Source organism: Pavona decussata, unplaced genomic scaffold, assembly GCF_977016875.1.
Source record: "Pavona decussata unplaced genomic scaffold, jaPavDecu1.1 SCAFFOLD_193, whole genome shotgun sequence".
NCBI lineage: Eukaryota > Metazoa > Cnidaria > Anthozoa > Scleractinia > Agariciidae > Pavona > Pavona decussata.
Genome location: NW_028145602.1, coordinates 532,501 through 548,988, shown reverse-complemented (window position 1 = coordinate 548,988; position 16,488 = coordinate 532,501). Strand labels below are relative to the sequence as shown.

At 38.3% G+C, this 16,488-nt stretch overlaps 1 protein-coding gene across 1 annotated transcript; it reads left to right on the top strand.

Moving 5' to 3' along the window:
- Positions 1 to 673: 673 nt before the first annotated feature.
- On the top strand, positions 674 to 15,148 carry LOC146461887 (transcriptional adapter 1-like). The gene is made up of 9 exons (XM_085086313.1): positions 674 to 761; positions 842 to 878; positions 1,760 to 1,814; positions 2,642 to 2,707; positions 4,520 to 4,620; positions 5,340 to 5,549; positions 7,958 to 8,106; positions 9,851 to 9,986; positions 14,463 to 15,148. Exons 1-9 carry the CDS (start codon positions 697 to 699, stop codon positions 14,628 to 14,630), a joined length of 987 nt encoding a protein of 328 aa, XP_084942439.1. The 5' UTR covers positions 674 to 696; the 3' UTR covers positions 14,631 to 15,148.
- The last annotated feature ends 1,340 nt before the right edge of the window (positions 15,149 to 16,488 follow it).

The window sequence follows — 16,488 nt, the reverse complement described above, 5'->3', positions numbered from 1 at the left end:
TTAATTTAAAAAACATTTTCATTCATTCGCTCAAACTGCGATGCGTCCGTCGGCGATTCAACAGGTTTATGCTCAAAATAGATCCCGATTTGTGATTGGTTCTCCCGCCTTACTGATGAATTTGAAGAGAATAAACAACTTGATCAAGTTACAAAATATAAGGGCCGATTTCTAAGTGTTTTTGTCTAAGTAGTTATTTCATAAAAGCAATAGACCGCACTTTCCAGAAGTTTACCAGCGTAATAAAACCACTTGGGATGTTGGGAGTACACTCGAAAAGCTTGTAAATCACTCGCCTGCGGCTCGTGATTTACAAGCTTTCTCGTGTTCTCCCAACATCCCGCGTGGTTTTATTACGCTGGTAAACTTCTGGAAAGTGCGGTCTATTACTTAAATAGACCATAGAAAACTGCCGTCGATTTGTTTTTTACAATAACATGGAAAAAGTACGAGCAGAATTGGCTATTTTTTTCGTCGAGAAAGCGCGCGCGTTACATCTGACGTCATTTTTATTGTCTGTACTCTTATAGACAATAGCTACGAGCCAATCAGCGCGCGGGAATTTGGACAGTTATTGTAAAATACAATTTATATATGCCAGTTACGCAAGCTTCATATGATCCGGCCAGGAGAACACTAATGAGCCACTTCCATTCAGCGGTTTCCCACCTAAAAGTGCTTCTGGCAAGAACAAAGATGGCGGTGGATTTGAGTGTTGCACGCCGACAACTTGGAGAGGCTCTAGGAGACTTCTCTCAAACGTATGATCACTCTTTCTTTTTCCTCTGTAATCTATATTTTATTTGAATGTTATTCCACGTCCTTTTTTCTCATTTTAAAGGTACTGGAACAACATGAAGCTATGGTACAAGCAAAAGGTAATGCCAAAACATGGTACAGTTCTGTATCAATCTTTTGATCTGTCAAACTTAGAAATACAGTCTCTTTGACAGGAAATCACGCTTTTGATTTTTTAATGATAATATGGTTTTCATAGTTCTAAAGTTGTAACAAAAGATGACTGACGAAATAAGGAAATAAGTTTATAAGGAAGACGATCATTAGCGATTCCTTTGCGTACGCTTGGGTGCCTTTTAATTTGATTCATATAAACATTTCGTCCATAGATGTGGTCATTCAACATTCATCCCGTAAGAAACAATTCAAGGTGGTGACAAATTTTCTTCCTCCCAGTTGTTCTTTCTATCTCTTAAAAATACTGCGGCACCTTCATCGAGGGGACATCCGCGAAACTAGAAGTGGTCCACAATGGAGGTGCCCCGGAGTAGATAGAACATCAAATGCTTCCAACACATGAATCTGGATGTAATGGCATTTGTGGATTGGTACAGTTTAGGGAGCACAAATCTAAAATGACCATTGTTAGAGAGCATGGTAGTTCCTTTTAGGGGACTGAACCAAAAAAATATAATGGTAACTATTTGCCAATCAACTGATTTGGTACCTTTTAGGGCTAAAAATAAGTTTGAGCTGTACCAACCCAAAGTGAGATTCTGGTTCTTTCTAGGGTGTCCTTCAAAAATTTCTGATAATTATCACTATCCATTTATATGAGAGCCCCTCCCCTCCCCCCCTAGGGTAATGCACCTATCACTTTTTGTATGTCACAGGATGGTCAGGAGACCTAGTAAACACAGCTTCAATATTTGACGTGCTCATTAAACTTCTTATTGTGGGATGTGTGTATTAAGAAACTCATTGATTGCAATCTTTTCTATTGTGGCTTGATTTGACCCAGATTTCCAAAGAGGAGTTTGACAATCAAGCAAAAAAATGTCTTGGCAGTGACAACCGTAAGTCTACATGTAAACATAATCTTGACATTAGCGAGCTTACGAAACAGGATGGCTGAGGGAAGGGGACGGTGAAATATCGTTGTGTGACCAACATGACATCTTAGTACCTTGACAATTTTAGGCGATTTGTGACTAAAACTGGTGGTCTCATCTGTGACAACCTGAAAACCATGAGCGGTAGGAATGTTACAATCTAGAGTCATGAAAACTTGGCCGTCATTTGGTCACACAAGCACAATTTGCCATCCCACTACATCAGCCATCCTGTTGCGTAAACGTGCTATTGATGGATCTAGGGAAGACTCGGCATTCTGGGCCCCACCTTTTTGTCAAAGAAAACTCTGGAGGGCCAAAACCTTTTTTATTTTAGATGAAATTTGTTCACTCCAGGCACTCTGTAGGTGTTTAAATACAAGTAATTGGAAATTGGGTACACCCAACAGGCATGTTTCCTGTAAATTATTTGAAAGATCAGGTGAATTTGTGTAAATTTTTTCAGAAAATGAGTGTCTGGAGAAATCCTTAATACTCTGGTTTTCCTCGCTCCACAAAAACCAACATCTTCAAATTCCAATTCAACCTGGAGCGCACAGATGCCTTTGAACGAGCTCCTAGAGCTCTTTGGTGCTTTCTGGGTAAATAAATTACAAATTACATTTCATTGCTGGGAGTGGAAATGCTAGAAGTACAGTATTTTTGTTGTATTAGAACTATGACATCCCGTAGTTGGTATTCAGTGACACCCAACAGACCATTGCAGTACATTCTATCAAATTAAGCTTTCCTTAAATTAAAGAAGGATATTTTTTCTTTGCCATTTGCAGTTCATTTTCACAATGAGTTCTTGCTGGCCATTTTGGCAAAATGCCAGGCTCTTGGAGCCACTCCAGGTATGTGGGTTTGAAAGTGCTGTTATTACACTGTAAAATTGCACACAAAATAATAGTATCCATTACTGTAAACATCACATCCTTGTATAAGCAATTCCCATTGATCGAACAATCATCCTCACAATTTCCAACAATCCTTTACTGTCATAATTACATTAATTGTGATCATCTGGGTGAGTACAGACCTGATAAGGACTGTTTGAGGTGACGTTGACTGATGTTTCGACAAGCTGAGCGGAAATAATCTTCAGAGTGAAGTGATGACTTCTGCTCAGGTTGTTGAAATATCAGTAAATATTACCTCAAACAGTTCTCAGGACTACACTCACCCGGATGATCATAATTTACATACTTATGACATGACTCCTAGGTTCAAACCATTTATAATATATTACTGATCAGAAAGAAGACAGCTGGGAAGTCAGCACTTCTTTCTTTAGTTGTCTTCTTATACCTTTTGTATGTTTGCTACTGTCGAGCTGCAAATATTTTTTCATGCTTGTAGAACATATGTAGATATAACCATGTCACCATTTTGCTCTGACAAAACAAAAGTCAAGGCAGACCAGTAGTTTATTTTCTTTAACAACCAAAGTTGAGAGTTCATCGGACACAGGTCAATTTTAGTCGGACATTGTCTGATGGCCGCATGTTATTTGCAGCTTTGTATTATTGAAGTATATTTTTAATGCATTGAGCGTGAAGAAGCCAGCTCCACAAGAATGAAGCCAGTCATAAACTATTTAGGAAAGTCTCTCCTGCATTGTGTGTTTTAGTCATTTTCAATAGTCTTTGAGCAGCTGGTCATCTTCACCGTAAAATTGCTGACCATACGAGCTTGTTGCCAGCTGCTTATGACAGCCCTGATTGTGTGCTGTTTTTCTTGTTTCTTTTGCTTTTCAAAATATCACAATTATTTTATGACCAGTTCCTGGTGCCACTTTCGTGAAGGCGTCTAAGAAAAGTTTTCAATTGAATATTGTAAAACCAAAACCAAAGAAATCATTGTAGCCATTCAGCACCGACACAAACAATGCAATGAGCCAATCAGAAATCAAAGTAAATACAGTGGAACCTCCCCTTACGAACACCTCAATAATACAGACACCTCTCTATTACGGACAGTTCACTTGGTCCCTGAGAGACCGAAATCCAAAGCCTACCTCTCTAAAACGGACACCTCTATAATGCGGACACTTATCCCTGTCCCCTTGGTGTCCGTAATAAAGAGGTTCGACTGTACATGTAAATGGCATAGGGTGAAGGAAAACAGGGTTAAGAAGGATGGGAATGAGCTTTGCTAACCAATCACAGAGTGCAGTAAAGCATGCCCATTGAAGTCTAAATGTAGATTGCTTTTGGCACTCGATATAAAACCACTCTAAGTTAACATGAAACCCAAATTCTTTTTCTCAGCAATGCTTTATTTCTGAAATTCATACTGACACGGTGGCTTCATGAATTCAGCCACAGGCCTCTTTCCTCTAATGTTCGTGCCACCCAATCCCTCAGGGAGTCTTGAAAAGTGCATTGTGTGATTTATATTTTTATTTTCTGGAAGCCACTGTTTGAATCCTTCAATGGGCGCATCACAGACGAAAGAGAATCCGTAAATGTGGGGTGTTTTGCCCTTAATAATTACCTTAAAGTCTTAAGGCATGTTAGGTAAACCCAGTGACATCTTCTGGGTCATTCAATTGTCTGCTTGAGCACATCTTCTTTTGACAGAAAGGTCAGAAAAATCTTCTATAACTGTACCTTGGAATTCAAAGAAACTTGATTAAGCCAAATCCCTTTCTCGTTATTCTGTAGCATCCCATCCAAGAACTCCACAGAAGTTACCTCCCAAACCACAGCTCATCAAGAAAGGAAAGATCAAGAAACCCAAAAAAATACTGAAGGCAAATTTTGAGGTAATAATAATTATTATTAACACTTTGCTAATGTAAGTCTTTCTGGAAACAAGGTATAAAGGTGAGTGTAGATCAAATGCTCAAGAGGTATGTTGCTTGGACGTTTTCTTAAGAGGGACAGTTATCATATTTGCATCCTAGAAGTTATTTTTTTTTTATGTGTTGTGGAGGGTGGGGTGGGAGGCATAGGGGATGCTTATTTGAATGGGAAGGGGATGGGAGGGGGAGGTTACAAAATTATTATTATAAATTACAGATGAACAGTACTTCAAATAAGACAGCACCCATCAGAGCTTCTGCTGGCTGTAGTTTTTGTATTCATTGCAGTATTATTATAAGTCCGTGAATTATGATCATCCGGGTGAGTGTAGTCCTGAGAAGGACTGTTTGGGGTGACTTTGACTGACGTTTCGACAACCTGAGCGGAAATCATCTTCAGAGTCAAGTGAATTGTGGAACGTCAGTTGGTGGTATGTATGTCTCTGGTTGTTAACCTGAATTGTCAACGAAGGACTACACTCACCCTAATGATCATAATTTACGTACTTAAATGACATGACTCCTGGGTTCAAACCATTTACAATTTTAATATTATTATGTTGGTTTACTTTGTAAAACCAATCAAAACTATCCTATTTCAATAGAATTATTCTGAGTTTCACAATCATACATTTGAATACAGGAAGTGCAATGATGTTTTTGTTTTATCCTTGTTACAGCAAAGATTCACTCCATGTGACCCACTGCTTGGTGCTCCTGAACTTTCTCTCAAAGAGCTCTCAGAAGACAGCGAATTTGGACTTTGTACCTATGACTTGATGTTACCAGACTCTGCCACCATATATGGTCGGTTGTTTCTTGGTGCTTGGGATGCTGGGTTGGATAATGTTGCTGATGAAACAGTCAACCTTATGCTTCATGCAACAGAGGTAATGCAGGTTTTAAGGCCTGGTTCACACTAGCGACGGAAGGTGAATCGGAAATGGAGTCGGAATCAGAAGAACCTTCTGATCTAGGGTGATTCAATACAATGGAAAAAGAAATGGAAGCCTTGCTTTCATTCAAAATGGCGGAAGGTCACCATGTTTTCTGTTCTAATTTCTGTGTAAAGGGATTGGGAATGAGCTATGTGATTGGTTGATTCTTCCGCTTGTGCTTCCAATTCCAATCAACCAGTTCGCATTTGATCACAAGTGACAGAATCAGAAGCAGAATCGGAAGAAAAAGGAAACATTCTGATCCTTGAGATTCTGATTCTGCCGAGCTTAGGATTGCAATTCCGTTTCTAATTCCTTTGCCAGTGTGAACCAGTGCTAACAGATAGGACTACTTGTAGTTCGTTGGATATTTAGTAAATAAACCACTTCAGGCAGCTGGTAGATTGGAGGATAATGCCCAAGGCCGAAAGATTGCCCACAAAATGAACAGTTGGCCAAGAAGAAATGTTTCAAGGGCACCTGTGAAATTTTGAGGACAATCTGTAAGCCACAACAGCCAGTAATGGACACTGCTCGATTGCAGCCAAAACCACTCAAGCAAACTACAATCAAGGACAAATGTAACAAAGTCCTCCTATTAACCCTTTCCTACCCGAGACCCACTCTAGTGGGTTCTCAACTCATAACTTGGTCAGTATTTGCTTAATTACGGGAACATTTTGTCAGCAAATTGGTCTTGGAAAGATCTTTGCATTTCAAAGGAAAAAATGGTACCCTGTGGTACCTATGATGGGGTTTACCAACCCTATGATTTGTTGAATACTTTCATTTAATGGATTTACAGACTCTCACATATCTCAGAGTCATCTATGCATTAAAAGCTGAAAAATAAGCCAAAGTTTTGAGGTACACGTACACCTATCACATGAGTCAATCAGTGAAATTTTGTAGATTTGAATTTTTTCGTTTTAAAACCATTTCTATCAAAGACCTGACTTCCTTCAGTTTTCTTGATTTCAGAAATGAATTACACTCATCAAGACCTTTTAAACGGTATATTACATTAGCAGGCTGGGTTTTTCTTTAGTGTTTTGGAAAAATGGGCCAATAGTGTGACTCAGGACCAATGAAGTCATGTATTTTGTTTAAAGCCCATCTTACCAAGTCCACTCCTCCCCCCATGAGACAATTTTGAAATCCACAAGTCAATTTTATTACACAGGCTCAACATCGCAAGGGGGTGAGGTTAGGGAATGGACACTTATTGTTTGCGCGTACCGTGTTTCTGTCATGTGTGATCATAAATTTGAATTTTTCCCAACCCTTTTGTCCTTGATTGTAGGTTACTACATTTCTTTTTCAACTGGATTGCAACAACTAAGAAGTAAAACTGTGATGTTCTTTCTTTGTTTTTCTTATTGATAAAAATTGGGCGACAGTTATCAAATAAGACGACTGTTATGGTCTGATAATCACTGTCTGATTTTCAAACACGTGATGTGGTTTGCCCATTTGAGAACATGCAAAAATTAATCAGTGGGTTAAATAAAGAAACATACAAGTCATTTAATTCCAAGGCAGGCGCCACTCTTAAGTGGGCAGTGAGAGCTGCTTCCTTTTGTTGGATTTGACTCTGCTGAATTTTCCAATTCATCAGAAGTTTCGAGAAAGAGGTTGTTGTTGTTCATCGTGGTAGATACAATAATAAGTGTATTATCATTTGTTTCACAATGGAGTCACTTTGGGATGTAAATCGCGGCATTTCAACTGCTTACTGCTAGTCTTCATCAAGTGATGAGGTCAACTGGTTATAAATGGTGCTGCGTAACCAATCGACCTCTTCGCCTGATGGAGACTAGCGGTAAGCAGTTAAAATGTTGCGATTTACAACTCAAAGTGACCACATCGTGAGACAAATGATAATACACTTATTATTATCATTGGAAGTTGCTTTACTCTAGGACATTATTTTTAACTTTTTCTCTCAAGTTGTGCTTTGTTTTTCTCAAATGCATGCCTCATTTCCTTGTATTGCTTCTTTTGAAATTAATGCCCTGCTGAATTTTCCTCTAAGAGAATAACTACCCTGCAGAATTAATGTTTTTGCGATGTAAAGTATGGTATATGTGCCATTTCTTTTAACAGAAATCTGTTTTTGTTCTAAGTTCTTGTAACTTCTAAAAGATTTTAACTTGCTATTTTTCTCAAGAACATGGAGTTTTGTCAATTCCAAAATGAAAGTCCTGTCACAATTTGGCATGACTGCATTTTATTTTTTTAATAGACATGCCTTCTTAATAATCAGTTTGTAATGAAGAGTCAGTTGTTTTATGAGAGCAAAATTAATACTGTTTTTTCTATAAATTATTAACTGTAGTTTGAATTTTTTTTTGTTGCAGTACCTTGTAAAAGATATTTTGACAGTTTGTTGTTCAACGAGAAGTTCATTCAGGCTCAGAGATGGACATTTTCGCTACGCCACGGGCGGCACCTATCCCAGAATGCACCTTAGAAACAGTACAAGTCCATGGCCACCAAATGCAGACAGGTAACTCTTCAATTTCATCCTTGTTGTAATTTCTGTGGTACCTTTAAGGTGCACATTGTAGCTTCAAATTGCATGTTTTCATGTGGTTGTTTTTAATTTGATAATTGATTAGGCTACTTGTTGGAGTTTTTCATATTCTGTAGGTGAGACTTCAATTTATTTTAGTGTTACCATAAACCCCAGCTCCGTATAGCCATAAAAAAAGTATTTTGTTAGGTTTTGTTTTTGAATTTTTTATATGCCCCCTTGCACAGCTGTCAATTAGCAGGTCAATTATAAATTATTGATAACTGTAGTTGCCTGTCAGAATATCCTGCTGCCATTTACTAATGAGGGCCCTGCTCTTAAAGGACTCTTCTGTAAAAAAAAAAAAAAAAAAGTGCCTTGGGGCATTTTTAAAAGTAAATATGGTAATGAAGATAACCTCTCTAAACAGAAAGAAATAATCAAAAAAAAAAAAACAATTTGGCACAAGTCCAAAATATTGAATATTGGGGATGGGTGGGTCTGTGGGTGTGTGTGTTGGGGGGAGTTGGGTGAGGTGGTGGTGGCATTGGGTGGGGAGGGGGGTGGGTGGGGGCAGGGGGTGTGAACTTCCTATTGCCTGTATCCATTACTTCCTACTTAAACCTCAGTCCCCTTCCTCCCTTAGCAGCTCCTGCCAATAGAGATCAGCATCCAATCTTTAATGGGAGTTAAGAAAATGATCACCAAATCTTAAATGTCTTTATGTTTATACAAATTCTCCCAACTAGTAACATAAGAAATGTATACAGAACAATGAGGAGAATTTACCGATACATGTTGATATTGGAGTTAAAGGGTTAAACTGACGGTTCATGATTTCTTTTGGCAAGGTGGTCCGACAAAGCTTAACTGGCAATGTTAACATTGTTGTTGTTTGTCTGTTTTATTACAACAACGTTGAACGTCTGGACAGTAAGAAAGTCACAATAAGTTTTAGATATAAAACAACGATTAAATTGAAAATCGTGGTTTTGTATCTAAAACAATGAATGTCTTTGTCACTGGTGAGGCTGTACTGAGCCCCACATGAGGTTATATTCCTCAGTAGACTGCAAGCAGTCGTACTTCTTTCCTCAGATCACGCGCACAAAGTGGCAGTAAAATTATCCAGTTTCGAATAGTGAAAGAGGAGGGATTGGGGAGAGGGAGGAATGGAGTTAAAAAAAGGAGGAAAAAGTGCGTTTCTTGTGGATCGCGGCTTCCCCGCTTGCTAGATCCATCGTGCGCGGTGTCGCGCGCGCTACAGAACTTAATAGGGAGTTTACGAAGCCACGACGCGACCCCGAGGAAAACGTCGATTAAAAAATAAATTTATATTTTACCTACGAATCTCGCGATACTATAAAGTCATTTACTCTGTTTATCAATGACAAAACTATTCCAAAACTCAATCCGAAACACAGCGATAAGATTTGAAATAAAAATTCAACATTTAGTCGTGGTGGTGCACGTTCTCCAAACAACGCAGCATTTGGGCATTTCACGTTGTTGTTTTGCAGAGGACTGCAAAGAAATGTACAAAGATTTATAACGCACGTGCACAGCTTTTGTTCTGTTAATTAATTCTTTTGTTTGGTGAGGTTCCCGTCGCCGTTGCCGTCGTGGTTTCGTAAACTCCCTAGTAGAAGAAAGAGACCGCTCGCAGTTTAATTCCTCAGAATTTTGTTGATTCATGTTTGACTCCCCCGTCATGTATCTTGTCCCATGTGTCTGGCAGGTCCGTAGGCAGTGGTAATAATGGAAGAACATTAGAACAAGCTGAAGCCGAGGCGGCAGTCACAGTTGCCTCAAGTGACAGCAGAGTAGTTCCCAGGCCTCCCATATCACTCATGGACCTCAGAGACGCTTTACAGGTGAGCTACAGGTTTTGGACGGTTTTCTAGTGGCGTTCGTAACAACGAAGTGTAAAATAATTGCCGAAATAGTCACATTAGACCAATCACACTATAAACGTCTTCCAAAAGTGGGAAAACACACAACCGGTGCCACGCGTTGAAAAAACACATAACGGTGCCGTGGGGAAAACACACGACACGTACTACGCGTGGGAAAAACGCGCAACCACCAGGTATATAACAGCAAAAACGAACGATAAACGCCGACGTTTCGGAGTGATCATGACTCCATTGTCAAGGAAACTATGTAACAGATCATGCAAATTACATCATTGGCGCGAAAAATTAACATAACGGGGTGCGAAAATTGCACAAACAATTTCGCACGAATAGAGTCTAATTGCACGTTAAGATTTGGCTTTAAGTTTCTTATAAAAAGCATTTCGTGCACTAAACAGTCAAATTTGTTTCTACATTTCTTGAGTACCTTGAGTACCACCAGGTGACTTGCATAAATTCTGCTCGTTACTAGGTGTATTTTGCCTGCCAGCAATGACATTAAAATTTGGTATTTGCTCAGAATTATGCTCGGACGACGAAATTTTGCTCGAACAACAAAATTCCGTTGAGCCGACGAAATTCTGTTCGGTACAATACTAGTAAGTGTAAGTACTAGTAATACTAGTAAGCTTCAGCTGTATCTGGTGAGTTCGCAATCATTGAATGACCGTGCCTTCTTTTGCTACTGCGCATATGTTCTGCGCATCTCAAAGAAGTGCATGAAACTATGATTCTTAAGGAGGCTCGAGGCAGTTTTTTTGGACTTAGGGTGAAAGTTTTGAAATTACAATCTCGCATACAAGAGAAACTTCGATCTCCTTCATACTGCATCATCATTTCAACATATGATCAAAGTTCATTTTCTCATCGGTTTCCAAGCAACAGCTATTACCATAGCAACAGAAGCGCATAGCCTCTCATTTTAAACATTGTCGATTATCTCGAAATCTAGTCAGACACTTTATGACGAAACTTTAGGGATTTAAACTACTCAATCTAGACAACTTGTAGGGGGAATTTAAAAAAAATCTGTAAGAGCGTTTTCAAGTAAATAATGAATCAATTTTTTCGAGGTGATTTTGTTTATTCCAGCATTTTTCACCAATATCTCTGGCTAAATAAAACTTGACACTTTGTCTTTTCTGTCAAAGGGCCTTTTCTGATAGCAAAACATTCTTAATGTATATTGAGCTTCATGGGTGTCTCCAATTTTAAGATATTTATGTTTGAAAACAGTGAAAATAAAGCGCAGATGGATGAAAAAGTTCCTACTTTGCATAAATCGAGATATCTTTAAAGTGCCCCCACAGATTTTTCTGTGAAATTACAAGCGGTTATAAAAATAAAGTAATAATTCTTTTCGATATCTACGCAAGTTTTAGGCTCAGGAGCCGAAATTGGTGTTAGATAAGAAGGCTGAATCTTGGTCAAGTTTCAGTTGTTATTCGCTTTCTCCGAACAAGAATTTTATTTTGTTTGTCTCGGTCTATTTCACTGCTATTCACGTGCTTTGAATATTTATCATAACGTGAAGTCGTGCAAAAGGTAAAATTTACAATGGAAGACTTGAGAAGCAGGAGCATATATTTATGTAAATGTTACCTTTTGCACGACTTCACGTAATCATAAATATTCACAGCACGTGAATAGCAGTGGAATAGACCGGGACAAACAAAATAAAATTCTTGTTCGGAGAAAGCGAATAATGACTGAAACATGACCAAGATTCAACCTTCTTATCTAACACCGGTTTCGGTTCTTGAGCCTAAAACTTGCGTGAATATCGAAAAGAATTGTTACTCTAACCGCTTGTAATTTAACAGAAAAATCTGCCGGGCTATTTTAAAGATATCTCGATTTATGTAAAGTAGAAACTATTTCATTCATCTGCGCTTCATTTTTACTGTTTTCAAACATAAACATCTTAAAATCGGAAACACCCATGAGGCTCAATATACATTACGAATGTTTTGCTATGAGCAAGGACCCTTTAACAGAAAAGACAAAGTGTCAAGTTTTATTTTGTCAGAGATATTGGTGAAAAATGCTGGAATAAACAAAATCACCTCGTAAAAATTGATTCATTATTTACTTGAAAACGCTCTTACAGATTTTTTTCTGATTTTGCCTACAAATTGTTTAGATTGAGTAGTTTAAATCCCTAAAGTTTCGTCATAAAGTGTCTGACTAGATCTCGAGATAATCGACAATGTTTAAAATGAGAGGCTATGCGCTTCCGTTGCTATGGTAATAGCTGTTGCTTGGAAACCGAAAAGAAAATGAACTTTGATCATATGTTGAAATGATGAAGTAGTGTGAAGGAGATTGAAGTTTATCTTGTATGCGAGATTGTAATTTCAAAACTTTCACCTTAAGTCCAAAAAAACTGCCTCGAGCCTCCTTAAGGACGGTGCCTACTAATTCAAAGGTGATTGTGCGCAGTTTATGAATACGCGGGAAAAGAAGATCTTAGCAAGGGTCATTGAAATCCAAAACGAAAATTAGGGGTAACCACGCATTTTGCAGAGATAATTGAACTTCAATTTGGAAACAAATACGAATATTCTTATGTATTGTGAAGCTTTTTTGTCGTTGCTTAATTATCTCTGAAAGATGCATGGTTAACCCCAATTTCCTTTTTTACGAATAATCCGTTTATTTTGCGGTTGGGGAATGTCACTTTTCGGGTGACCAAATTTCTTATACAAAGAGACGTACAAAACGCTTTATAGTCCGCTCGTATTGTGTGCATCTCTCTCATACTCTTCTTTCTTTTATTTCTCTGGGAACTAGTAAAATCTGTATTAAACGGACAGTTAGCCATTCCCGGCTCAAGAGTCGCGGTCTATCAACAACTACCATTGTATCAAAGTTTCTCTCTCTTGATTTGCTGTCTTAATACGTTTTTCCACCGCGGCGTATTCTTTTATCAGCTAAATACATTATAAACTTCCGACGTAATGTTTGTTCTGCTGTGTACAGAAATCTGAATAAATATATACAGCAGGCGCTATCCTTTGACCGTCCTTTGTTGAATGTTTTAAGCGGAAAGTAACAATGTTAACTCAATTCAAGTTTTTAGCTTCAGAAATGACAGTTAAAGGAGACGGCTGACATTTCAAACCATAAGGATTTGAAATTTGTCTCACTCAAATACGCAAACGTGAACCTGCTCGAGTAAAACTTCTTTTTGTATTTGCTGGACCGGGCGAGGAATAATTTTTCTCCGATGTAAGAATAACCGACCAATATTTTAATTTTTAGCTCGACAAAACTAGACTGATATTGAACGAATAAGACCTCACGGCATTTGGTATTTTCAAATGTTTGACTGAGACAAATACCATTATCCGTAAGTAAGTAACCAATAACCAGAGATTTAAAGTGCCCCTAACCCTTCAATTTGTTTTCTTTTGGTAGATTTCCATATCTTTCATGAACTCATTTTCGAAAAAAATTTTGAGAAATATTGAATGCTTTTTTTTTCTACGAGCGCTAGAAGTGAAGGCAGTCTTGTCGATATTTTCACCTATCGTTCGCCTTAGTCTCCCACTCGGCCAAATATGGAGTGTGACGTAAGAAAAGGACATCGTGCAAAAATATCCGAAGATTCGCGGTAATGCTTCAATTGTAAGCAGAGAAAATGGTTGAAAAATGTGTGGTTTTTGGATGCAGCAACTCTCGAAATGTAGAGAAAGGAATCAGCATGCATAAGATTCTTTCTGAATCCTTCTGGTGTCCTTTTCTTACGTCACAGCTAAGAAAGTGTCAATTATCGGACGCTTCTCATTGGCTCGTTCCTAATGAGCCCACGAGACAAAAATTTGCCCAGCGGGGCTTAAAGGGCGCAAAAATTTAAAAATTTCAGTAACTTTTAGCGCTCGTAAAATAAAAAGGATGCAATATTTCTAAAAAAAAATTTCGAAAATGAGATCTTCACAGATATGGAAATCTACCAAAAGAAAACAAATTAAAGGGTTAGGGGCACTTTAACTCCTTTATCTTACAATATGCTATTCATTGAAGATGACTGCTGCAAAGGTTGTCGAAACGTCAGTGAGCAAAAACCCCTGCTACCTTATTTAACCTTATTTTAATTTTATTGACCTTATGATTCAGCGTTTATTCAGAGGACTGGTTATTAAAACTCATAAAAACACCATATCAGACTGAAACGTAACTAAACGTTATTATCACCAGCAGCAACAGTAAACTCAGCTTAAAAGATTAATATCACTCTGACTGTCTTCCTTTTTAGATGGTTTAAAGCCAAAACTAGCGTTCTACATTTCCACTTTGACCATATTCGAATAAGCGTCTCTCAAGAGCTCAAATGTCTCAAAAAAAAGCGCCGCATTCTTGCCGAGCATTGAGGCGAGCGCATCTGTTGCACTTTCTTCACTTATTTTTATCTCCGTTCATCTCTTATTTCAGGTTCATCGGCGAGTGATTCCTTCGCACACAGTATACTCAGCCAACGTTGAAAGAACATTAGCGAACATGTGTCATCCGAGCCACGATGAACTCGAACAGAATCAACTGCACAAACTGGAGGCGAGAAGAAGATATGAACGGCTGAAACAACAACGGAGCTTACGATAGTTAATAAAGAGATGCCGGTAAATAATATTCATAAATGGATCCCCGCCCCGAGGACCCGAGAAAATGAGTGCTCTTTCGAGGGACCATATTTGGGACCATATTGTGACCCTTGCGATGACTGCGTCACGAGCTCATAAATTCCATATGGTGACTGACATTGTAACATACAGATCTGGATAGTACGTCTGGTTGGCTGAATGAAATATGAATTCAGTCACTGATATCAATCACAAACTTTAATCGGGTTTGACTAACAGTGTTGCATGACCAAAGATCATGATACTCTATTTAATTCTGCATCTTTTATATATTTTGACTCGAAGAAGAACATACCCACTCTTCGAATTCCAACTGTTTTTTAGGGGAACTAAAACTGTAACAGTTGCGTTTACAAAGTGGATTAATTATTTCTGCAACGTTGTTGGCATACGTTTTGTTAAAATACTGAAATGTGAATGACTTCATCCTGATGTCACTGATCTACCTATTGTTGTTATGCACGTTAGATCTATCAAAAATGTATATTTCTACAAAAAGAGAAAGAGAAATTATTATTATGAACAGCTACAAAATACTGTTCGCGCAAACTCTATTGGCAAAAGAGCCTGATCACCCTCGAATCATCTTTGGTGTTCGCTTAATTAATTCACGTTACAGAGCGTTATTAGTAGACACCGAACAGCCAAACGAACTCGGAATTATTCTGTACAAATTATGCATTTAAATACAGCAGTGGAAAGTAAACTTAGTGTTTTATGTCGGAGTGGTAATGGTCGTGGGTCGTGGTTATCGAGTTCAAGATTCGATTTTGTTACCCGGTACCCATGACCCACGCCTTGATACCCACGATCCACGACCATTAGCCACTCTCGTTTAATCTGAGGTACGACTCTGATTAATTGCAACATGCTTTGCGTACTTGACGATGTTGATCATGATGAGGGGAAAACAATATCTTTATACAACGGTTTACACTATTGAGATAAAATTGGTAAAATTAAGCGTCAAGCATCGTTTGATGAAGGTTTTTAGATCCACAAACATTGAATTGAAGCTTTGAAGTATAGGATGAGTGTTTTATCCGATTTCGAAACACTAAGAAGTGGGTTGAAGAAAAAGAAGCGCATTGTAGTTTTAACCAACTTCGAGGTGTTTGGAAATCGGATAAAACTTCTCAAACCATTAACAATTCTTGGAGAATTTCAAGCAAAAGGTCAACAAATTTTGTGATACTTAAGGTCGCACATTTTCAAACCCGCACCTTCTCAAACTCATTAATAATTCAAAAGCCAAAGACAAAGGAAAGAAAGGTAGGAAAGCCAAGGAAATCATGCACCGTGACGTGTTTGGATATCTGATGAAAAACTCTTTGGTTTTTGCATCCTTAATTTCTCCTTCGAAATCAGTTCGTTTGAGAACGAACACTCGTCACAGTGTTTCATCACAATATCAAAAACCTCGAAGTTCGTCGCGTCGTATTTTCAACTCTCTCCTCGGTGTTTGATATGTGATGAAACAATGTGTCTCGTGTTTGATTTATAGCTGTTTTGACAAAGGTCCATAAAAAGCGTAAAAGCGTACGCGACAATGTCGAACGGTAGTCTGGGAAATACCAAATAAATTTCACGTAAAGCTCAGAATCCATATTGCCACCACCTCAAGTCTTCGCTGTACGGTCGAGGCATTATGGATTCTGAGCTTTTCTTGAAATTTATTGTGTCTTTCCCAGACTACCTTTTGACATTGTCAAGTACGCTTTTACGCTTTTTATGGACAACCTTTGTCGAAACAGCTGTATTACTTCATGCACGGTGGTGATTTTCTTTGTTTCCTCTTCGTGAACTATTGGTGAGTTTTT

Bases quoted from the DNA above. Each gene is read 5' to 3' on its own strand.
- LOC146461887 (XM_085086313.1), top strand. From the start codon at position 697: ATGGCGGTGGATTTGAGTGTTGCACGCCGACAACTTGGAGAGGCTCTA. The intron at 4,621-5,339 runs GTAATAATAATT...TCCTTGTTACAG, and splicing joins TACTGAAGGCAAATTTTGAG to CAAAGATTCACTCCATGTGA. The intron at 5,550-7,957 runs GTAATGCAGGTT...TTTTTGTTGCAG, and splicing joins TTATGCTTCATGCAACAGAG to TACCTTGTAAAAGATATTTT.